Here is a 23,853-nt window from a genome sequence, read left to right on the forward strand (position 1 = left end):
AAAATCTTATGAAAGTAGAACTTATTGCAGAGAATAATTGTGACATATGTACACTCTGTTACAGTTCTAAGATGTGTTCGTTATCTTTTTATACTACCTGAGAGAATAGGAGAGTTAGAGCAAATTTCTGAGTAGCTAACTGATTTGCAATGCCAAAAATAAATATGGTCTCTAAGAGGTATGTGATGAAAAGGGAGTCTCCAGGACTGCATTAGCATTCTAATAAGATTTCAGAGGTAAGGAAAGTTAGATTTAGTTAAGGATAACAGTAATAAGTATTAGAAAGATACAAGATTGCACCAGAGCTTCCTGTCTCCTTGAAGAGGCATCTTTTAAAATGTTTATTAATGGCTATTCTTGGTGTCTTAAAAGGGTATTATTTTCTTTATGTGATGAGGCAGACCCACTTTGTGATTGTGAACTGAGTTTGGACTGAGGCTTAAATTTGTAGTTCACACTACATGCATCAAAACACCAAAGGCTAGTAACTTCAGGAGGGTTTTCAGGTGGGCTGAGTAGAGAAGGAGAATTGTATCCGGAGTGAATTTGCAGCCATCAAATTACAAGTAAAAATTACAGAATATGACAGAATGAAGGACAGCCAGATGTCAAAGATGACTATGAGGGAAATACTGATACCATTAATGGGAATGTGGAAGTTACAAAGGAAACCAGTAAGTAATGAGTTCCATTCGGAACATGTTGAATATGACGGATTGAGATGATATCCAGGTGGAAATATTTACTAGATAGTTGGAAATTTTATTCATTCAACAAATATTTATTGAGCCCTACAGATGTCTTTTTTTAACAATCGATGAGATTAAAAGTATTGCAGGTTTCTGTCCTACTCTTATAAGCCCAATAATGTGGTCCCCAGAAGGATTTTCTCAAGGAAGTATTTTACGTCAATTATATAAGATGTAATAATTGCTTTTTTTTTTTACCACCTCTGTGTTCTATCTTATAATAATCACAAATTGATGGTTTCCAAACTCAGAGACTATTTTTAGTGTTGTTAAAAAAAAATAGTTCTCCCTGTGAATGTACTATAAAACATTGAATTGTGTGATTTGAATGGGTGAATTGTATGTTGTGCTAATTATATCCCAATAAAGCTGTTTAAGTTACATTGGATTTGAGGGAAAGAGAGAGTAGATACCACTTAATTTTTTTTTTTTAAAGGTTGGTACCTGAGCTAACATCTGTTGCCAATCTTCTTCTTTTGCTTTTTTTTTTCCTTCTTCTCCTCAAACCCTGCCCCTGGTGTATGGTTGTATATTCTAGTTGTGAGTACCTCTACTTGTGTGACGTGGGAGGCCGCCTCAGCATGGCCTGGTGAACAGTGCCATGTCCGCACCCAGGATCCGAACCGGCAAAACCCTGGGCTGTGGAAGTGGAGCGCACGAACTTAACCTTCAGACACCAAGCCATGGGGCCGGCCTCTGCACTTAAATTTTAGAATGAAGTTTCAAGCTAGTTTTTAGAATATAGAAAATGTAGGTATTTTTTTATCTTTTAATCTAGTTAGCAGCATTGAGCACCTGCCCTACCCAGCCAGAGGAGTCAGTAAATGCTTCCTTAAGGAGATGATACCCTGAGATGAGTCTTCAAGAATGAGTAGAAATTGGTACAGTGAGGAGGGTGGAGATATTCAGAGGGAAGAGCCTGTGCAACAGCAGGTATATGTGGGAAACTGCCCTCAGTTTGGAATTAATAAAGTGAAGAGTGTGTGTGTGTTAGAGAGAGAGAGAGAGAAAGATCCTTCCATGTGAATACATAAAGATTCATCACGTTTTTTTAACAGCGTCATGGTATTCCTTAGTATGGTTATGTGCCCTGAATTGCTTAGCCATTCCTCTATTAATGAACATTGAGATTGTTGCTTGGTTTTGGCTATTTCAGATAATGTTGTACTGAACTTACTTGTACATGTGTCCTTGCAGACTTGTGAATGTAGTTCTGTATCAAAGATTAAGCCTCAGTTTTGATAGTCAGCACTGACAAATTTGAGTATGTGCCTTCGGTCTGAGCCATGACCAGTCACACTTCATTGTATAATTTTTGAGCCAACTATTTTAATTAAATCAAAAGTGTTTTCAGATTCTTGTTATTAGGGCTTTATTCAGCCGTGGTAAAGACTTTAGCTTTTATTCTGAGTGATATGGAATGCCATTGGAGGCTTCTGGGCAGAGGACTGACGTGATACATAAAAAGTTTCCAAAGATCACTCTGGCTACTGTGTCAAGAAGAGAAGACAGGGAGACGAGAACAGAAGCAGAAACCCAGTTAAGCTATTGTAATAGTTGAGGCAGGGTGTGACGCTGGCTTGGACTAGAGGAGAAATGATGGAGGTGAAGAAAAAGGGTGGAATTCTAGACATAATGTTGACATTAGAATTGACAGGATTTGCTGATGGATTGAATGTGGAGAGAGAAAAGAGTCTCAAGATTAACTCTAGGAATAGAGTGGCCTTTTCCTGAGTTGGGAAGACCGAGAAAGGTGCAGGCTTAGGAGAGATGCTCAAGAATCCTGTTTGGGGCTTGTTAGTTTGAAATGCAGATTAGATATCCAGGGGGAGTTGATGAGTAGGCAGTTGGTAGATGAAGCTAGAGATCAGGGTGCCCAATATTTTATTAATGAATGAAGAAATCGTTGATAGGTAAATTAGGAAGGAAATGTATAAAACAAAAGTTTGAAAGGGAACAAAGTACAGTTTACTCCTTTATTATGACTCATGCATGGTCCTTTTCTCTCCACTTCTAGGTAGGTCTCATTTTGACTGGAATAGAACTAAACTGGTAAGAGTTTGGAGAGATGAGGGAGAAATACATTTTTATATGTATATTTATTTCTCTCAGAATCTGCCTGTATCTAAGATATGACAGTGCTCAGGAAAATATTTGCTATTAATAATTCTGCATAGACATATTCTAGCTTTATGGAATTATGTTTCATAAAATAGTTATAAAGAAAACCTTTTCATTTTGACCTCCATATAAAATTAAAAATATTTTCACACACACACACAAAAATTACTAATAAACTAATTTTATTAGTTTTATACTAATAAACTTATTATTGGAGTTGGAAAACTTATTAGTAAACTAGGAGTTAAGATGTTAATCGCAGGCCTGGCCCAGTGGCAAGCGATTAAGTTCGCACATTCCGCTTTGGTGGCCCAGGCAGGGTTCGCTGGTTTGGATCCTGGGTGTGGACCTACACACCGCTCGTCAAGCCATGCTGTGGCAGGCGTCCCACATATAAAGTAGAGCAAGGTGGGCACAGATGTTAGCTCAGGGCCAGTCTTCCTCGGGAAACAAGAGGAGGATTGATAGTAGACGTTAGCTCAGGGCTAATCTTCCTCAAAAAAAAAAAAGAAAAGAAAAAGATGTTAATCACTTTATGGTATTTGCTGTGGTAATTTACCCAGCCATAAGGACTTTATGGCCATTAGACCTCAACTTTGGTTTGCCTTTTGAACACATCATTTCCTTAACCACCTACCATCATCTCTGATTTTAGCTATCCCTTTCTCATTGACCAGAGACGACATTTCCAAACCCTGCTCCACATTCTCAGTTCCCCAAGTATCTTTTCTACCTTTTATCTGTGTGTTATGGGAATGCCCATATTTGATAAAGCCTCATTCCATTCATGGCACAAACTGCAACCTAATTATGGTAGTTTAAAATGCTGTGAATTAGGTCTTTGTCATTTATCTGCATGATGAAATTTTCCCTAGGAAACATAAAGCCAGAAACTCACTGCATGTGAATGGTAGATCCATGCTGGCACTGATTGCTTAATCCTCTAAATTTCAAAAGATCGTATCCAAAGGCGTTGACAGATCTCACTGGTTTTTTCCAATTTGTTTGGTTAATAGACATCCTTATTTATAGAAAAGCTTAATGGTCCACAAATATTTGAATAGTACATAAGATATTTTATTTGAACTGTTGGTAATACCAGCGCATGGTGGACTTTAAATTAAAAATAAGGCAAGCTTGGAATTCCCCAAGGCTTTACTTTAGCTCCTTGTGAAGTTACACAGCTCTGAAGGGCCCTTGTATCATGAAATATGTTAGACACCAATACAATATTCTTTGACAATGCCCAGGATGTTTCGTAAACCTTAGAGTGGCAATTTTTTAAGTGAACAATCAAAATTATAAAGGAATCGATGTATTTTTTATTGTTAACAATCTTGTAATACTTGACCAAACAGTGACTTGATTTAGCATGTCTTAAATTTGCAGAAAGCAAAATGGATTTACCATTAAATTCTTTTTTCCTTTCACTCAAAGAGGGAGAAACAAGAGGATGGAAAAGGTTGACTAGACAGATAGGTCAGAGATTGTTGAGAAACTGCTAACTACACAAGGTAATCATAAAACACTTGCTCTGAAATCTACGGACAACACCACCTAAGAGAGAATTCGAGGACTTTTAATGTCTTGCAAGTTGTAGGGCTGTATTCTGACTTTGGTGGATATGGAGCTTCGAGATAAGGATGCAGACACTTTCTAAACTCTGTAGATCCGACCACTATTAGTTTAAACTCTGGCTTTAACAAAATTTAAGGATTGGAGAGAAAGGTACCAAACTGTATCTTAGAGTGCTTTATTTTAAACTTTTGTGTATCAGCAGTACATGGTAATAGTATGTTTGGTTTTCCTAAGAGTAATGATTAGAAACCCACGCTAATCTCTTTCCTGGTTAACCACACCTGTAACACAAGACTAGCCACTTAAACCACCTGGAGACATCATTAAATGTAAGAGTTGAATCTGCAAACCAGCTCTGTGAAGTCATGTTCTTTGTCGAATATTAATCTTTCAAAGGCCACCGAAAAAACTTTGCTCAAGACTATCCCTATTCCTCTGTTATTCAGGGTCATCACCACTAAGTTCTTAGAACAAGCAGGTTCCATAAGCATTTAGTTTCTTTTTCTGTTGTTAAAAAGAAACATTTATTAATGAGCTACATGGTTAGAGGCCTTAACGTCCACTCTCTCATTTAATTGTATTTCTGTCACTCTCACTACTCTTGTTTTGGCACACTACTACTAGCTTTATGAAATGTCAGATCTTTTTTCAAAAACTACCAGAGATGGGGATGCAGGCTCTCCTGCCTGTGTTAGATCGCTGAATACTGCCCAAACTGGAACCACTTACCTTTTGTCTTTCCTGTGCATCTGTTGGCTTTGATCTGTTTCTTATGACTGCTAGCTATCATTCTTCCACCCAGGATTCTGTCTTTTCAGCCTCATTGCTAAGTGAGTAGTAGTTTCAGACCCCAATCATCTAACTTCAGTCCTAAAATAAGTACCCTAAGGATTTTGTACCAGAAATTATAGGGAAAAAGATGAGATAAAAATAAACCATAGGGTTAAAAATGGTTAAGATGGAAATTGTGTTACGTATATTTTATCATAAGAAAAATTTTAATAAATAAACCGAGGAGAAACTTGAAGTCGCATTTTTATACAAAGCTGATATCCATTGAAGTGTTAATATTGAATTAAAAAGCAACCTAGAAGTTATATTGAGTGTATTAAATTATATTTAAGTATATTTAGAAACTAAGACCTAGAAAGATTAAGTGATTTGTGTAAGAGCTGAGAACAGAGCCCAGTGTTTTCAAGGGTAGTCCGTGTTGTTTTGGAGCTATCTTCTTTAATTACTCCCTGGACTTAGTAGTTATTATAACTAACCCCTCTGTCTGTTTTATCTTCCTTTGGAATCGAATCATAATTGGTTCTTCAGAACCGTACCTAATCAATTCTCCTCCTTCCCCAGCACTGAACCCGGAACTAGGAGCCAGTGGCTAAGTCTAGGTGCTAATGATGGGTAAACTGGCTTGGAAAAGGTGATCAAGTGCCCTCCTCTGAAAGGAAACCAGACTAGTCTTTTTCACATCATCTTACATAATAGAGCCAATAATTAACACTGTCTACATGAGCAGTTCCCAACCAGCTGTTCTTCAAGGCCAGTCAGGTTGGTTTTGATATCTTACGATGTATTCCAGATATGTAAAAATAATACAAGTGTATGTGTAATAAGGAACACAAAATATCACAAAAATGTGTGGCAGAGATGTTCAGATTTCTTTGTGCAATTGTAGTTCATTTTGTAGTTGAGCAAACCTCTCTTTTCTAGTATTCAGGAAATTTTGTCAGTCATATTTCTGCTGTGATAATGTTGCATAACAAACACTCCACAATTCAGTGCTTTACATCAACAAATATTTTTTGTCTGTAGGTCAGCTGGGGTGGCTCTATTTCAGGCTGTAGGTTGGGTTCAGATCTGCTCCACTTGTCTCTCATCCGGGGGCATGCGATTCTCATGGTAGAGGGCAGAAACACAAGATCCGAGTCAAACCACACACATTCCCCATGACCAAGATCAAAAACAATAGTTCAGGATGTACACCACCTGTTGTGCTGGGAGTCATTGCAAAGTCTCATAACAGAGGGTATGGATATTTAATCCTATTACAGGGAAGGAGTGAAGAAATGGGAACAAAGATCTACCACAGAAACATTTCAACCTTGTAATGTTAGTTTGTTACTGAATTAACTGCCCTATTTGATTTCTAAATAGTTGAGCAGATAGCTAGGCTCTTGTTTTGTCCAGCTAGCCTTTCCCTTTCATTATTATCCTTTCTCCTCTCTCATAAGTGACTTCGCAATGTCGTTATTACTTCTATGTGGGACCCCAGGAAATATGCATCATAGTTAAGCCACTGGCTGATACAGTAAGGAGCTTGCCTTTTTCTGAACATGTTTGCCCAGGACACTTGATTTGCTGTTTAACTTTATTGCAAGAGCTTCATTGAAAAATTCTTCTTACTCAGCACAGCTTAATCTATACTCTTGAGTTCTCTGTGCCCATTTCTGAGTGAACCAATCCAGCCTAGCTTCATTGTTTTCCACTCTCAATTCATCTGAAGAACTCAATGAAAAAATGAGAGAAATATATTTGCCCTTTGATTTATGAGTGAATGATAACAGGGTCTTAGATCACAAGTATTTGCTAAAAATATATCTTTAGATTACATATATACAGAAACCAAAATATTAGAATTAACAGATTTTCTTCCTTTGTTGTCAGCATCTTATTCTCCAGGTTTGACATTTGAATTCTAATTTCTAAAAATTTCATGGTTTGGTAAACCATAGTCTGTACTTTGGACTATATTTCTTTCCTTCTTAAGAAATAATTGCATATCAAAATAGCTATCTGGATGTATTTATCTGTGTAAAGAATGTGTTAGAAGTGTGACCAGATTGCATTTATAAATATTATTATAACACTACCATAAATTGAGTAAATAGCACACAACATCAGTAGTTCAGCTTAGAGTGACTCATTTATCAGTCCAGTCATATTCATTACTCAGAAATAATTCACAAGAGAGTTTGAGGTCCAGTAGAGATGATAAAAACAGGTGAGATGCACATACCTATTTAGGGAATTGTCTGGAATGTTTAATGCCATCAAGATGACATCATCATCTGATAGTATTAAATAGGACTCTGGGCACTGTCCTAGGCTATTCAGTTGACGTAATTTGTTTTTTAATTACTGCCTAAAAAACAGTTCTGAGACAGTTAATGAAATGTTACTACATGTATCAAAATCAGTAAGAAAACCCAGCTATTGTTCTGAAATTATATTAGGAGAGTTTAGGATGTTTCCGACAGTATCTCATCTTATGTCTGTGAGCCAGTATTGCCTCATGACATCTCTTCTATTATTGTCTTAAAGGGATGATTAAAGTTTTTATTATTTAGCCTTCTTTTCTCATATGTATTGTAAATTTGTTTGCATTAGGGACTGAATTTTATTTCCTTCTGGCTCTCTCATCAGCTATCAGGACCATTCCCATAGGGGTGCTTACATCGTTTGTTTGAATTTTTGCTTAATGGAACCGTACAGCTTATTAACATAGAGTTCACAGTTTCAGATTATTTTTAAGTGCTTTTAAAATGTAAATTAGATCAGGTCTCCCACCTACTTAAAACCATTGAATGGTTTTCCAGTATTTTAAAATGTAGACTCTCTCCTAAGGCTTCTAAATTCTTGCTGAGTTTGACTTCCACTTCTTCGGTTTCTTCCTTTGCCTTCCCCTCTTCCTTGCTCTTTATGCTTTAGCCTCATTGGTGTCCTTTGGTCTCATGAGTGTGCTACGTCTGTTCCTTGAATGCCTCTCTCCCCAGCTGAAATAGTACCTGCTCATAAGGGCCTCTCCCCATCACCCTATCTAAAGCAGCCTCCCCCTCATACTTTCCAGCTGCTCACCCCAGTTCTCTGGTACACCATAGTTACAACTTTTACTTGTCTACTTACTTATTGTCCTTTCCTCCACCCAAATAGAAGTTTCATAAGGGCAAAGTGCTGAGCATAGTGGCTGACACAAAGAAGTCACTCAAATATTTGTTGAATGAATGGATAAATGAATGACTTACACTTTAAACTCACAAGAAAGTTTAACATTCTTCATTAATTTGATTCCATGAGGAAGAAAGCATTGTGCTTTGAGATTGACCTGAAGGGAATCAGTACAATTGAGGGCCCAAGTAGTCGTTTGGTACCGTGCTCATTATTCTTTTGTAATTGATTTTATTCTGGTTCAAAGCTGAGAGGGGGGTGTGTGTGTGTTCTTAAGATCTGTACACATACATGGAACCTGGGCCAAAAATCATATTCTTTGTACATGTTTATTTTTACAAGCCTTCTTGCTTGATTTGCCCTATTAAATACTTCAAAATTGGAAATAAAAGTTTTTTTCTAATGCATATTTTGTGTTGTTAACTACTAGACTCTTGTTAGACACTGCAGACAGCATGATATTTTCATGCAACAGGATAAAGAAATTGCTGTATATGGACAGAAGCCAATAGGATAGAAGTAGAAATAAAAGTCTTGAAGGTTTTTTGCTATCAAGTTAGGATCCATGTCTGGAACAGTTTAAGGTAGGACCCTCTTACAAAGAACAAAACTTGGGGTTTCTTACTGAGAAATCAGAGTAGCCAAGGGCCTAAATAACTTGTCCAAGGTCACATAGCAGTGAGAAATAGAAACAGCATTCAAAATCAGGCTTTTCTGACTCCAGAACTCACTTCCACTATATTTTGAAATCTCACTAGGTACAAAGAGATCAGAAATTTATTTTACTTAGATGTTTTATTAAAGATATGAAAATTTTTTTAACTCATCTCTTTATTTGATATCTGTTACTGTCATCAGATATTGCAATCTGTTGGCTTCTATGTGGGGGTTATAAATAATTTTAGAAAATTTGACCATATATACTTTTATTTGTTGCTGAAAACTTGAACATATAGTCACAAAAGTTGATTATAAATAATCTTTAAAACTTTATATAACTGAAAACTCATCTTCTCAGAAGACTATGGTTTGCTTCAGTAGTTTCACGAAGCTTGAAGAACTAATTCAGAGTCTAACAGATGCAAACAGTCCAATGTAGGGAAATTGCTGAAAGCACAATTAAATTGCCAGAGTATACCACGAGCAACAATTTCCTTTAATTTTTGTCAAAGACGCAATTTGATATGATTATATACTTAGAAAAACAAATAGAAAAAAGGAAAATGTTTTAAAATTTATAGTTTCATATTCATAAATGTGTCTCAAGGTTAGAAGTTTAATGTAATTTAGTACTATAAGTAATGTTGTAATCTAATACTTAAAATTAGGGTAACCTAATCCATTTTCTATTAGTGTTCACACTGTAAGGTGGTACATATATTAATGTGCTAAAAATTGTTTTCAGGTTTTTACTTTATTTATTGGGCCTTCCTTTCTTAGTTATATTTTATCCAAGATTGATTGGTTAGAATCAGCACAATCTAAGTTACAAAGACCAGAGTCCTGATCTACAGTAAGAGAGTTTTATTTTACAGTAACATTTTGTACTGATTAGAGGAAGGAAATGTTAGAGAAAAAGATGAGTGGAGATTTGAATATGGGGATTGAAAATAATGGATCTTCAAAATAATTTGAAGAGAACAAATGAACCAATTTTGATTCCTTTATCGGAACCTCAGTGTTCATAGTGGTCATACTCCTGAAAACATTATTTCTCTTCAAGTTTAGTAATTAGAAATGTAAAGTCTTTGCAGATTTGTGGGTTAGGGATCTCCAACCAAGATTTAATTATCTGAAGTGGGGTGTTTTTTTTGTAAGCTATTTAAGCATAAAATATTAACTTGGCATCAGCCTTTTTGCTTTACTCCCAAATTACAAATTGATGAAATTACAAATTAAATCCTTTTAACATAACATTAAATATTTAATTGCATAAATTATTAATCTTTTTGGACTGTTATTCAGCTCCAACTTTAAGGGATGCTGATAATTTCTGACTGAACAATATTAAGCTTAAAGGTAGTCATTCAAAAATTCTGACATCCCTGAAACTTAAGGGATGGGTTTCTCTACTTTGATAAGATGCTGGGAAAGCTGCCCCTTATCCCTGGGGGAAGAGAAAGGATGCCACTAGGTGCTGGTTGGTGGTGATGATGATGATGATAGTAGCTAACATTTATCAGCATTTATTATGTGTCAGGCACTGTGCTATGAAATCTAGACTTGTTATCTGTAAATGCAGAGTGAAAACACTGATTAATTATATAAAGCTTAAATCTATATAACTTGAAACCTACTTATTGGGGCTTCAGCTCTACTTAATTTAGGGGTTGGTAGAAGATGACTCTTGAATTTTTGAGGTCAAATGACTGTAAGATGATAGTTATAGGGACTTAGAAGGTGGTAATGAAGTTTAAAAAAGGAGAGATGAGCTCAGTCTTGATAACACTGCAGTAGCAGAAAGAAATTCTATGTAGATATACAATGGAGTAACTGTGGAAAGGTCAAATGTGTTTGGCAAATTTGGAGGTTAATTTTATAAAAATTCTAATCAATGAAGTAAATCCCCAAGGCAGAGTTTCCTAACCTTGATTAAACCTAAGATTTTAGAAACTCCCCTGAAGTTACATATAAAATTTTATGTGTGTCTTTGCATACAAGTATAATTTTCATTAGACTCTCAATGAAATCTGTGAGCAGAAGGTTCCAGGCCACAGTGTTAAGACTTACCTTGACTGGAGTGACTAAAGGGGCGCCCCTGAGACTGACACTCAGTGAGAAGAATCTGAAAGAGGACTAACATAATCCAGCTAAGAATGAAGCAGCTTGCAGGTTATCCACAAGAAGGTGATAGTTAAGATTAATTCTATGAGGGAAGGAGTACAGAAAAAGAAAGGCAGGGGCCAGAGCTAGACTGAAGGAGGTTTATGTGGTTAGAAGAGAAAGAAGAGCAATCAGTAAAAGAGATGGAGGAAAATCAGATAAATACAGAATCAATAGGGAGAGAGATTTATTTTGGAAACCAATTCAGTGTAAAATATGATTGAAAGGTAATAAACGATGAGAACTAAGAAAAGGTAATTGGCTTTAGCCTAGGGAAGTTGTCGTTGACTTTAAAGCAATGTCAATGGAGTGTGAAACGTAGAAGCCATATCATAAAGGGCTAATGAGTAGATTGTAGTTAGGAAGGGAAGGTAGCCTGAGTCAACCCCTGGTAATATAACAACAATAGTAATAATCATAGTTAAATAATAGCAGCTCACATTTTTGAGCACTTACATGTGTCAGGTACTATGAAGAGATTTTTGTCTTTTTTAATTGCTTTTTTCCATTTAATCTTCACATAACGGTGTGAGGTGGAGTCTATTATCCCCATTTTTGGATTAGCAAATGGAGGTTTGGGGAGGTTAAGTAATTTTCTCAAGGTCACATAGTTAGCAAATGTGAAGATAGAATTTGAACCCAGGCAGCCTGGCTCCTGAACATTCATTCTTAGCACCATACTATTAAATACTAAAAGTATCTACAATGATGTAAAAGGAATTTACATCATGGAAGATTTCTGTGTACTGCTGTGAAGTGGGGAAAAAAAAAAGAATAAATGTTTTTGTGTAAGAAGTGGGGAGAATGCAGTTATGTATACGTATTTTCACATGTAATATGAAACACAGAAAGGATAAATCAAAAGTTGATAAAAACAGTTACCTATAGGCAGAGGAAGGGAACAGGGATGAAAGCAAGACTTCTCAGACTATATCCTGTTACATAGTTTTAACTTTGGCATCATATTAAACATCAGGTAAGTGTTTTACATATTCCAAAAATAAAGTTAAATCAAATAGGAGAAAAAAATAATCCCTAATATTTGAAAACAACACATAAACATGCTGTCTTCATATCGTGTTGGCAAGACAGAGCACAGAGATAGCTTTTCAAGTAACTTTAACATAGTATTTTGACTGTACATTCTTAGGGCAATATAATCTCAAGATAAAAAGACATGCAAAGAAATATTAACTTTTAAACTTCATCCAGTAATTTTATTGTTGGTAGTAATATTAGTACAGCTATTTTGAAACTATTTCATGTGTATTATAGGATAAAACAATTAATTTATGTTACTATTAAGAACCAAGATCTTTTATGTAACAGAAAAAGAAAGACAAATGTAAAAATCAAAGAAAAGTAATTCCTATAATGTTAAATTTGAAATGGAATGAACTCATTTTTTTTCTTTTTAAAAGTACTTGTTTCCTAGCTCTGTCCCTGAGAAGAGTTAGAAACAGCGCCAACCCAGCAGTAAAAAGCACCCTGAGCGTCCAGATACCATTCCCCAATAAAAAGAACCAAGGCTTCTTGGAAAAGTGACTGATTCCAGATTTGGGGCAGGAACTATGAGACTTTTTTTTTTTTTTTTTTTTTTTTTGGTGAGGAAGATTGTCCCTGAGCTAACATCTGCGCCAGTCTTCCTCTGCTTTGTATATGGGACACCACCACAGCATGGCTTGATGAGCAATGTATAAATCCACACCTGGGATCCAAACCATGAACCGTGGGCCACTAAAGCAGAGCACATGAACTCAACCACTACACCACCAGGCCAGCCCCTATGAGACATTTTTATTATGCCAGAAGGCAAAAGATAGTGAATACTTCTGTGGTCATGTTAAAAAACAAAAAAGCGTATAAAGGGGTTCCCATTGGTCAAGGATGGGAAAATTTGAGCATCAAAAAGAATAATGAGGGGCTGGCCCAGTAGTGCAGTGGTTAAGTTCGCACACTCTGCTTCCTTGGCCCGGGGTTCGCCAATTCAGATCCCAGGTGCTGACCTATGCACCACTTCTCAAGCCATGCTGTGGCAGGCATCCCACATATGAAGTAGAGGAAGATGGCCATGGATGTGAGGGCAGGGCCAGTCTTCCTCAGCAAAAAGAGGAGGATTGGCGACAGATGTTAGCTCAGGGCTAATCTTCCAAAAAAAAAAAAAGAAGAAGAATGAATGACTGTAGTGATTGAAACAAATTAAACATAAAAATCCATGCATTCATTATGATACTTAAGAGAATCATAAAAGAAAGCTAAAAAAAAAATAGGAGAAAAAGAAAGCTAAAAAAAATTAAACACACAAATCTTAATAGTTATCATTGGGGGTAGCTAGTGTGCCCCAACCCATTACTCTGAAAATTGGTACTCACAGAGGAAGAATTAAGCATTCAGCCTTCCTGACCTATTTTCGTTGTATTTCAGGATAACTAAATAGCCCTAATTGACAACAGAATAGTTTCATTTAATTTATGTGGCAGGAATAAAAAAATTAGAAAATCACAATTTTGCAACCCCTATGAAGTAATTGATTAAGATACAACCACCAATGCATACTAAAATTAGTGCTGTGTTTCTCAAAGTGTGGTCCCTGTTCTAGCATCACCTGGATACTTCTAAAAAATATATAAATTCTTGGGCCCTTTCCAACACCTACTATATCAGAAACTCTGGAGATAGATGCCAGTAATCTATTTTAACAAGTCTTAGAAGATGTACTCTGGAAATTGAGAACCATGATATTAGGAGAAAGAGTGATTTAATTGAAGGCTCAAGCTATCACCCCCAGACTCGTTGATCAATCTCAGTACTCCTAAAGGCGGGAGAAGCAAATGTTATATTCCTCTAAGTAGATGCACCTATGACATACTCTTGTCATCCTCCAAAAACTTAAACCTGAATCTATTCTGTTCTTTATACTTGAATTCCAAATTATAGGAAATATAAGAGATAGAAGACTAAGTTAAACAATATCCTGAGGAAGCAAGGGACAACACCAAGAATGTAGGATGACCAGCCCAGTTTCTTCAAGTCAGTAGTATGAGAAAAAGGGGAGAGGGCAAGGGGACTGTTCCAGAATAAAAGGACTCCAAAGACAAAATAAGCAAATACAAGATGTACATCTTGTTTGAATCCTGAGTCAACTAAGCCAACTGAGGAGGTTTGAATTCAGACTGCATATTAGATGATATCAAGGAATTGTTAATTTTGTTAGGTCTGATAACGGGATTGTGGTTATGTAAGCAAATGTCTTTTTTTTTTTTTCCAGAGATACATACAAAAGTATTTAGGGTGAAACAAAATGAGGCCAAGATTTACTTTAGGGTTACTACAGCCAAAAAAGAAAAAGAAAAAAAGGATAAACGAAGCAAGTATGGCAAAATGTTGATAACTCTTAAGTCTTGGAGATTCATTATACTATTTTCTCTACTTTCATGTATGTTTGAAATTTTCATAATAAAAAGATAGGAAATTTTTTTAAATCCTCAAAAATATTTATTAGGATATATTTATTCCTGTGCTAGCCTTTATCACAGTGTATTCTAATTGCCTGTTTACTTGTCTGTACCAGTATTTCTCAAATTATCAGTATTGAAAGATCAATTTTTTAAATTGTCCAATCTGTCATAGACCATGATTTTTGTAAAATACAATAAAAATCAATTACCATAAAAGCAAAATGGGCAGGAAGGACATACAAAATATAACCTCCAAAGTTTTGTCATTAAAGTCAACAAACATAAAATTACATTTCACTTAACAATCAAAACAAATATAAACATAGGGAAAAAGAATTTTTTTTTAAACTGGATCCATTCGTTAAAAAAACCCACATAGGCAGTTAGTATAGAGAAGTGCTGTTACACTCATAAGTTTGTTCTGTAACCGTAATTAAGTCGAGTTTTTAATGTGGAAGGTGAGTGTGCTTTTTACATGTTATCTTAAGGACCATGTGCATTAACTCGAGCTTGAATTGATGACAGTGCCCCTCACAGGGGATGATGGATGCCTAAACTGGTGTTATCTGCAGCCACGGGTTTTTGCCTCAGTAACTTCTTTTACTGGTTTCCCAGCGAATGGTAGTTTTCAGGGATGCCTACACTGCAGAAATCATAAAGAATGGGGGAGATCATAGATATGATAGAATACTTGCTGAAATTTTCACTTAATGAGTGAAAAAAAGCACCTTTTTAAAGAGTTGATCTCTTCATCTCTGGAATATGGATGTTGTCATTTTTCTTTAGTGTGTTAAATATTTGTTGCTGTGATGACAGTGGCTTTCCATGGTAGTTTTAGGTTCCGATATCCCACACCTTTGCTTTTCAGACAGTACCCTTGCTGCCCGGCCTCAAGGCTTTTCTTCCCCCTTGGCTGTGGTAGTGCTAGTTTGGAGTGATCACTTCCAAAAACAATCCCTTACTGTGGATTCCGTTGTGCTTCCCAGGACTCATTTTGTAGGCGACAGTTTGGGTTCTTTTTCCGTGCATATTAGCTTGTGCTTGTTTACGTTGGATCTCTTAGGCTTCTCTGTGTTGCCAAAATCTCAAAAGTCTTTTCCATTGACCCACCTTAACTCGGCATTTTCACCAGAAAGAAATTTTGTCTATCTGGAGAAGTTGATCATTTGTCTATGAAAAAATTGTCTTTGGTGTGGAATCTTAGGAAAGATATTACTAACTAGCCAAAAGATAATCCCTTACAGAAAACATGCTGCGTTCCTCTCAGTAACTTGTCTTTGCCCAAGGGTCCAACCCTTTATTATGGATTTCCTAGCTCACACAGTATAGAAATTAGGCTCAGGTTTACTCTTCTGAGTAGAGAGCACGTTGTCCACTTGCTGGTTTACTTAGACATAGTCACTCTGATGATAGTTTGGATGTTTTGACTGAAAATTCTACATGTTTGTTCTTCACTGATCCGTTTTTCCCCTTCAGAATTATGGATGGCAACTGTGTGGGCTCTGTGAACACAAGGGGAAGCTGTGACGAGCTAATCACCTCAGTTTGTGATAATGGCAGATGTGGAAGAATATACAAAATGTGTGCTTAAATTTAAAGCCTATGACATGTAGAGTATAACACTACTTCACATTTTTATAATACTGCTGATGGAAAGGTTCATGATACCATCCATGATAAGACCTTAATCAGCTAGGTATTTAATAAATACTGTACCTGAGACATTTTGTGCATTGTTCTATGCAATGTGGGAAGTACAGAAGAGAATGATATGGCCCCTCGCCTCAGAAAACTTTAGTGAAGGTATCTGCAGAATTAATTTTCAGGTAAACTGTTTTAATAGATTATAAATTACACAAAGAGAGCTAACATACCTTGCAAAGTGTATTTGTTGAGAGAGTATGGCTGTCATGACAGTGTTTGGTTTAGAGAACGCGTCTGCATATTCTTGGGTAGATCAGCATTGCTCCATTGAACAGGAGAACAGGGTGTGAATTATGTAAACTACTGCCAGGGACGGCTGTATCTCACATTACAGTGATTTGTATAATAACTGCATGAAATGATTGTTTAAAAGAAAGATATCCCTCGTCTGATGGAGTGTCAGAGAATTGATTCATATTCTTTGTTTTACGTAAATTTTATTTTTAAAATGTGGTTAGGAAAAATAGTCAATAAATTTTTCAACACAAGAACAAAGGGGGTGCTTAGGCATAAAAGAGCATCTTGAGTTGTATTGTAAACATTATGCCACTTACTGTTGTCTGGTCTTAGGTTCTCTTCATTTATCTGGATTCCAGTGAAATATGGTTGGAATTACTTTTCTCAAAGCAAGGAACTTGGAAAACAGCATGTTACTTGAACGCCAACTCTTATTTATTATAAAAGCTTTTTGAGGAAAAAAATCCTGAATACTAATAGCGGGGTTCTTTTTGGGTTTTTTGGTGAATAATTCTGAATTCGCTCTTCTTTTACAGACTACCTTGCTAATCATGGCCGGTTAAACGAGTCTGAGGCCAGGCGCAAATTCTGGCAAATCCTGTCAGCTGTTGATTATTGTCATGGTCGGAAGATTGTGCACCGTGACCTCAAGGCTGAAAATCTCCTGCTGGATAACAACATGAATATCAAAATAGCAGGTAACTGGGACGCAGCTGGCTCTAATGTGATCGGATGTGAGCCATCGCACTCGGTGTGAGCGGAAACAGACCTGCAGGCAGAGATTCAGGAGCATTTCTACCGACGACATTAAGCTTTCTTTTCTTTTCTTTTCTTCATTTCCTTAGTTCTATGTGTAATGAAAAGTAAGGGAAATAAGTTCATTATTAATATCCACAGTGGCAGGACTATAACTGAGGTCTGATTTGTGTCCAGGTCTGTTTGTGGCACTCTGCTGGAGGAGGTGCATTTGTCTGCGTGTGTGAGTGAGTGGAGGCACTGACAGGGCTAGAGGAGCAGTGTGGGTTGCTGGTGCTGTACCCTGCTCGCCTAATTATGCCTGGTGGCTATAGAGAGGTTACAGACAGAAAAAAGACCAAGGAGGTGATGGAAGCAGAATGAGAAATATTTGGACACAAAAGCACCTTGCCTGCCTCTGATACTATAGGGTTTGGATTTATGACATGGAGACTAGGGTAGAGATTGTGTTGCTAGCTTTCCTGCTACCCTTTTCACAATTGTAAAAGCTTTTGTATTTTATATTCCAAGTTTCTTTATCCACATGGTCAAAACTCTCATTCAGCAAATATTTACGTGTCAGGTACTCTGCTACGCTAGATACTGGGGATACAAATCAAGAAGTCATTTCCTCTAATCTTAAAAGTCTAGTGGAATGGTAAGAATAAGTAAAATACAATATGATAGTTACCCAAAAATATTTGTACAAACTGCAGTAGGAATAGAGGTGAAGGATCATCATTCTACCTGAGGAGTCAAGGAAGCTTCATAGAGAACGAACTGTTTGAACTCAGGCTTGAGAGATGGGTCAGAAGCTTGCCAGGAAGATATACAGAAGTATTATTTTGCAGACAGGCAGGCAGACTGTGTAAATACCACAGGTATAAGAGAGGAAGAGTTTGGAAGGTGGGGAACTATAGCTCAATACTGGTGAAATGTAAAATCCGTAGGCCTGGGACATTGACAACAGAGTTTCTTATGGGCAATAGGGAGTGTAACCTATTGAAAATTTTATGGTGGGGAGTGGGTAACGTGGGACTGGGTTAACATTATTAGATTTGCGTGTTAGAAAGATGTCTCTCTGGCAGCAGAGTGAAGATAGGTGGAAGATGTAGATAAGATTGAAGATGGGGCCAGCCCAGTGGCACAGCGGTTAAGTTCGCACTTTCCTCTTCGGTGGCCCAGGGTTCACTGGTTTGGATCCCAGGTGCGGACATGGCACCGCTTGTCAAGCCATGCTGTGGCAGGCGTCCCACGTATAAAGTAGAGGAAGAGGGGCACAGATGTTAGCTCAGGGCCAGTCTTCCTCAGCAAAAAGGGGAGGATTGGTGGTGGATGTTAGCTCAGGGCTAATCTTCCTCAAAAAAAAAACAAACAAAAAATATTGAATCTTCCTGAAGACAGGAAGATTAATAAGGAATCTAATGCAGTAGTCCAAGTAAGAAAATATGGGTCTGAACTGGAGTAGCAGCAGTAGAGGTTGTAGGAGTGGGAGGGAGATTGATTTCAGTTAGGGTGTTTAAGAAGCAAAAGCTGAGCAAAGTTGCAGGTGGAGGTGTTGTATTCTAGGATTGTTAAGGAGGAAGAGAGACGTCTAGATGAGAGGAGCAGACCAAGAAATTATTAGTTGATTAGCTAGTGTGGATACTCACTGGACTCACTAAGTTTGGGGAGAAAGCAACTGCCTTGGTTTGCTGCACTGTGGTGTAAAATTTAAGTTAAAGCCTCTGATTTGTGCATTTAACTGATTTATTTCTGTGCCATTTCCTATTAGTTTTTGCCTTGGGCATTTGGGGAAAGGCAAATAATTAATTTCTACTTAACTTTGACTTTAATTTTAATTATTTTATTTTATTATTTTTTTAATAATTAATTTTAAATGCCAATGTTATATATGTTTCAGGGAGGTAATGGATTTTCCCTTCTGTAGTCTATTTTTTTTTCTAATGGGATTACCTGAATAAGACAGTTTTGTAAGTTGTTACATTCCCGTTATATATATAAAAATTTCTATTGATTTGTCATTTTTGTTTTGAGAAATGCAATCCACAGTGTTAGTTAGTGTTTTGTAGTTTCTTATGTGTGCTCACTTCTCCCATTTGGGTTTTTTTTCCTTCTTTTGGCCTTCCATTTGGTCTCATTCATTTCCCTCCTTTCTGCCAGCCTTCTGTAGTGCTCGTCATTGGAACTTTTTGTTTACCTCTCCTTGAATGCATCAGCTTCTCTAAAATGACCTCTTCAGAGAAGACTCTTGTTTTTTGAAGTCCTTAACTGTATAATAGTTAAGAAGGGGGAAACCCCTGCTTCAGCTTTATATTCCTTTATCACTGAAACAAAAAATTCACAAAAACAATTTGTCAAAGGAGTTCTGGAAGGAGAAAGGTTAGACGTGTGAGTCATATGCTATAGGAATTACATCTCTCACTGACATCTCAAAAGAAAATGTCAAAGTAGAACGGCAAGAAACCTGCAAACAGAATATACAGAATATTCCTTTAAGGTTATTACCGAGTTTTGCCTGGCTATAATATGCCTACTATAATTCTGCCTGTAATATAGGTAGGTAAACTCAGTATTTCTAATGTCATTATGTGATATCTAGTTTTTTGTTTGTTCCTGTTTTTATTTTTGTTTTTGAATATCTAAACTTGAAGGCCTTCTAATTTTTATCTAGAAGACAGGTAAAGTGTCAGAGACCTAAAGTTGTTCTCTCTGGTTAAGCTAGTGTGACAGCTAACATTTATCGAGCCTTCACTGTTTTCAGCTACTCTGCTAGGGACCTGTGTCATTTAATCTTCGCAGCACCCCTCGGAGCTGCAGAGCTCTTGCCGGTTTTTCGATGAGAGAGCTGAGACACAAAGAGAGTCAGTAACGTGCTAAGGTGACTCAGGTGATAAGTAGCAGCTGGCATCCACACCTGGGCCTCTGGGACCGCAGCACCTGTGCTTCCAGTACATGGTGTGGGAGGTTCCTCACGTTGTCAGTTATTCCTAAGGGCTTCTCACTGCTTGAATTTTGGGTCCCATCATTCTATACTTACTGTCCTTGATTCCATACCTCACAAGTGGAGACACACATGCACACACACACACACACAGTATATTTAAGCACTTAAATATCTTCTTGCCCACATTTTTTTTCTCTTGTCATCCTCACCACCATTTAGCCCAAATTTTAGTAAATATTTATTAAGCATCTACTATGCTCCTGAGCTAAGTCCAGGAGATTCAGATATTTCAAGACAAAAACAACAGCAATGCAAAAAACTCAACTCTGCTCTCACCTCAAGAAATTAATCTAGAATCAGACCTTTAATAGGTCTAGTTTCTATAAATATAACACAAAAAGTAATTGTTGTTAAGGCCATGAGGCTAGGAGAAAGACTAACTCTGCCTGGAAGAATCAGGGAAGTTATTAGCTAAGACTTGATTAAGAAGAAGGCATTTGTGGTAGGATGGGGGAGAGAGTGTGTCGAGGGGGCGAGGTAGGGATGGCAGCTCCAAGCAGATGGATCAGCATGTGCAAGGGCAGGCAGGCAGAGAACTCAAAGCATGTAGGGAAACTACAGACCAGAGCTAGTGGAACCTGAGTGCTGGTGAGGAATGATAGGAAAAGAGCCTGGACAGGTAGACAGAGCCAGATCGTGAAGGATTCCACATGCTGTCAAAAGTTTAGATGTGTTCCAGTGCTGTTAAAGCATTTCTCCAGGATATTTATTTGTTTGTTTATTTCTGAGGAAGATTAGCCCTGAGCTAGCATCTTCCTCTTTTTTTTTTTTTTTTTTGCTTGAGGAAGATTAGCTCTGAGCTAACAGCTATGCCTGTCTTCCTCCACTTTATATATGGGTCGCCACCACAGCATGGCTGATGAGTGGTGTAGGTCTGTGCTTGGGATCCAAACCTGCAAACCTGGGCTCCCAAAGCAGAGCATGCCAAACTTAACCACTATGCCACAGGGCCAGCCCCCTCCAGGATATTTATTTTTATCCATAGATTTTATAATGTTTTTATGGCCCTGCTTCCCTTTAAAAACATCATCTTCTGATCTCTGAAAATTCTTGAATTTTAAAGAAATCTAACACATGTAGGAAAGAGGGGACTCCATGGAGAAATTGCAAGAACCCAGAATAAAATAGAAAATTATTCCCTCAAATTATACTTTCTCTGTTTATTCTACTTGAGAAGATTTCTTTAATTGCTAAATGAGCTGAATAAATGAACTGCTTTAGCCATCTTGTATGTTGAAATTGAAGAGAAGCGCAAGTCAAAACTAGGTTTAAATTAAAATATTTGTCTCTGTAAGACAGAAGATGGAATAGAAGTATCAGACATGCTTCATTTTAATAAGTACAGAAAGATGTCTTTGAAATTAGCTTCTAATTTATGTTCCTCCAATGAGTACACTTCAGACACCGATGAACCCGTGGGTTCACCCACACCTGTGTGTGCTCATTGCTTCAATTAGGAGACCTCCAGCCTTTGCAAAATAGGAGTGTTAGGACATTCAGAGTAAGAGGCAGAATGCAAAGAAATACTGGCTTTCATTCGTTTTAGTAATTGCAGAACTATTTCCTCCTAGCTATTTTGGCTATGACTATTCAGGCATTAAGTTGAGAATAAATAGATGAAGGACATTTAGTTTTATTCTTCAACTTTCCTAATCTAAAACGTTTATAATAAATACTTAGATAAGGATAAAAATGTATGAATTACTTGGAGGAAGTTTTCAGAAGATATCACAGTTCAAACAAGGCTTCACGTAAAGAATGTGGAGTTTGATATCAGACAGTGCTGGTGCAAATTCTGGCTGTGCCACTTAGCAGCCGGGTGACCTTGGGCTGATTATTTAACGTCACTGAGCCTAAGTTTCCACATCTATTAAACAGATTAATCTGGAACGTTGTAGGAATTAGCAGTAATGTTGGAGACAAGGAGGGTGGTAGGTAAGAGTCTGGGCTCTAGAGCCAGGCTACTTGGGGTTGAATACTGGCTCTACCATTTACTGTGTGACCTTGGACACGTTCCCTAACCTCTCTGTCCTTAGTTTCTTTATCTGTAAAGAGAGAATGATAAAAGTTCATATCTCATAGTAGTTACTAGTTAATATTTGCAAAGTACTTAGAACAGTACCTGGTACGTGGTTAGTGCTATTTGTTTGTTAAATAAATAGTTAATTAAAATTCCTGGCACCATGTAAACATTCAATAAATGGTAGCTATTATTTATATTCAATGTATAATTGATTCCATGTGAAAACAAATTCTGAAAATGTTGATAGCCATTTAACCCCCCTCAGCATGTTTTTGTCTTTAATTACCAAGGCCTTAAAGCCTTATTAATATAAATCTCAGCAGAACGATAATTTATCATTTGTATTCTGAATTGTCTCTGCTTGATGCAAATTATTTTTTTTTTCGGAGAGGGACCTTAAATCTAATTAGTAACGTGTAATGAGCCTACTTAATCTGACGTGTGCATCACAAGTCACTTGTCTTTAACCCAAGAGGAAGGCTTCCTCTCTGGATTGGCCCACAATCTCTGCGTGGCCCATCATCTCTCATTATTGCTTCTAATAACCTGCCTGCTTACTGGAAGACCTTGAGACAGGGCTTCTTTATGTGGCATTCCAGTTTTGCGCCCTGAAGCCAAACAAGGGTAGGGGAGACTGAGACAGGTTTTATTGGTAAAATATTTATTAGAAGTCTTCCATTTGTTATCCTCCTGCCACTCGTATTATGCAAAATGTAAAAAGAGCTTTGCAGGAGCAAGCACAATGAGACCTTGTCTTTATCCCTCAAGCCTACTTAGCACTAGCAGCGCGTTAAGCCTGGAATATGGAAGACAGCTCAGAGGGTTTTGTTTCGATTTGTTTTGCTTTTCACTTCTTTATCTTCCTCCCCTCTCCCCATTCCATTTTGGGCTGAGGAAGATCACTTTTTGCTCCTTAGCTCACGGAACTCTCATAGACAAACAGATGTCTCGCACTGGTCAGAGGATCACATTTCGTCTCAGCTGTGATGATTGCTCTTGTGCCCTGCTGTCAGGTAGGGAGGGAGTGACTGGTGTCTGGAGGGAACTATGCAGCTGGCCTTTTCTCACCGGTGGGCAACAGAGTAAGCACTGACGTCAGCCGTGGCTGGTGTTCAGTTTGTGCACTGGGTCAGCCCTGTCTCTCCTGCTCTCCTACCTTTCGTTTGTCAGCTTTCATTTCCTCATAATTGTCTTCTTCGCTCCTGTGATAATAATTACAAAAGATGTGTGACTCTTCAGTGAGACTGGATATCTGAATTCTACTGGTAATTTTAGAAGTGAAGATAAATTTAACCCTAAAGCCATCTGCTGCTCTGTAGGAGGATTTTTTAAATTATAAATTAGACATTATAACACACTGCTGGAGATTAAAAATTGCCTTGGTTGTGTTGATTCATGGAAATCGTTTACTTTTTCTTAGCTTGAAGACTGGTTTCCAATGTTTTGTCTGCTTTTTTCTTTTTTAAAAAA

General features: G+C 37.3%; 1 protein-coding gene across 3 annotated transcripts in view; it reads left to right on the forward strand.

Annotated features, from left to right (window-relative positions):
* SIK2 (salt inducible kinase 2) overlaps positions 1-23,853 on the forward strand; it is a 121,191-nt gene that overhangs the window by 61,488 nt on the left and 35,850 nt on the right. For all 3 annotated transcript variants that reach the window (XR_011540844.1, XM_070623090.1, XM_070623091.1), the window contains exon 4: positions 17,155-17,316. Coding sequence is in view for 2 of the 3 variants with exons in the window: in XM_070623090.1 (XP_070479191.1) it covers positions 17,155-17,316 (162 nt within the window). In the remaining variant the exon portion in view is untranslated. The remainder of the gene's footprint in view (positions 1-17,154; positions 17,317-23,853) is intronic.

Source organism: Equus przewalskii, chromosome 6 (assembly GCF_037783145.1).
Source record: "Equus przewalskii isolate Varuska chromosome 6, EquPr2, whole genome shotgun sequence".
NCBI lineage: Eukaryota > Metazoa > Chordata > Mammalia > Perissodactyla > Equidae > Equus > Equus przewalskii.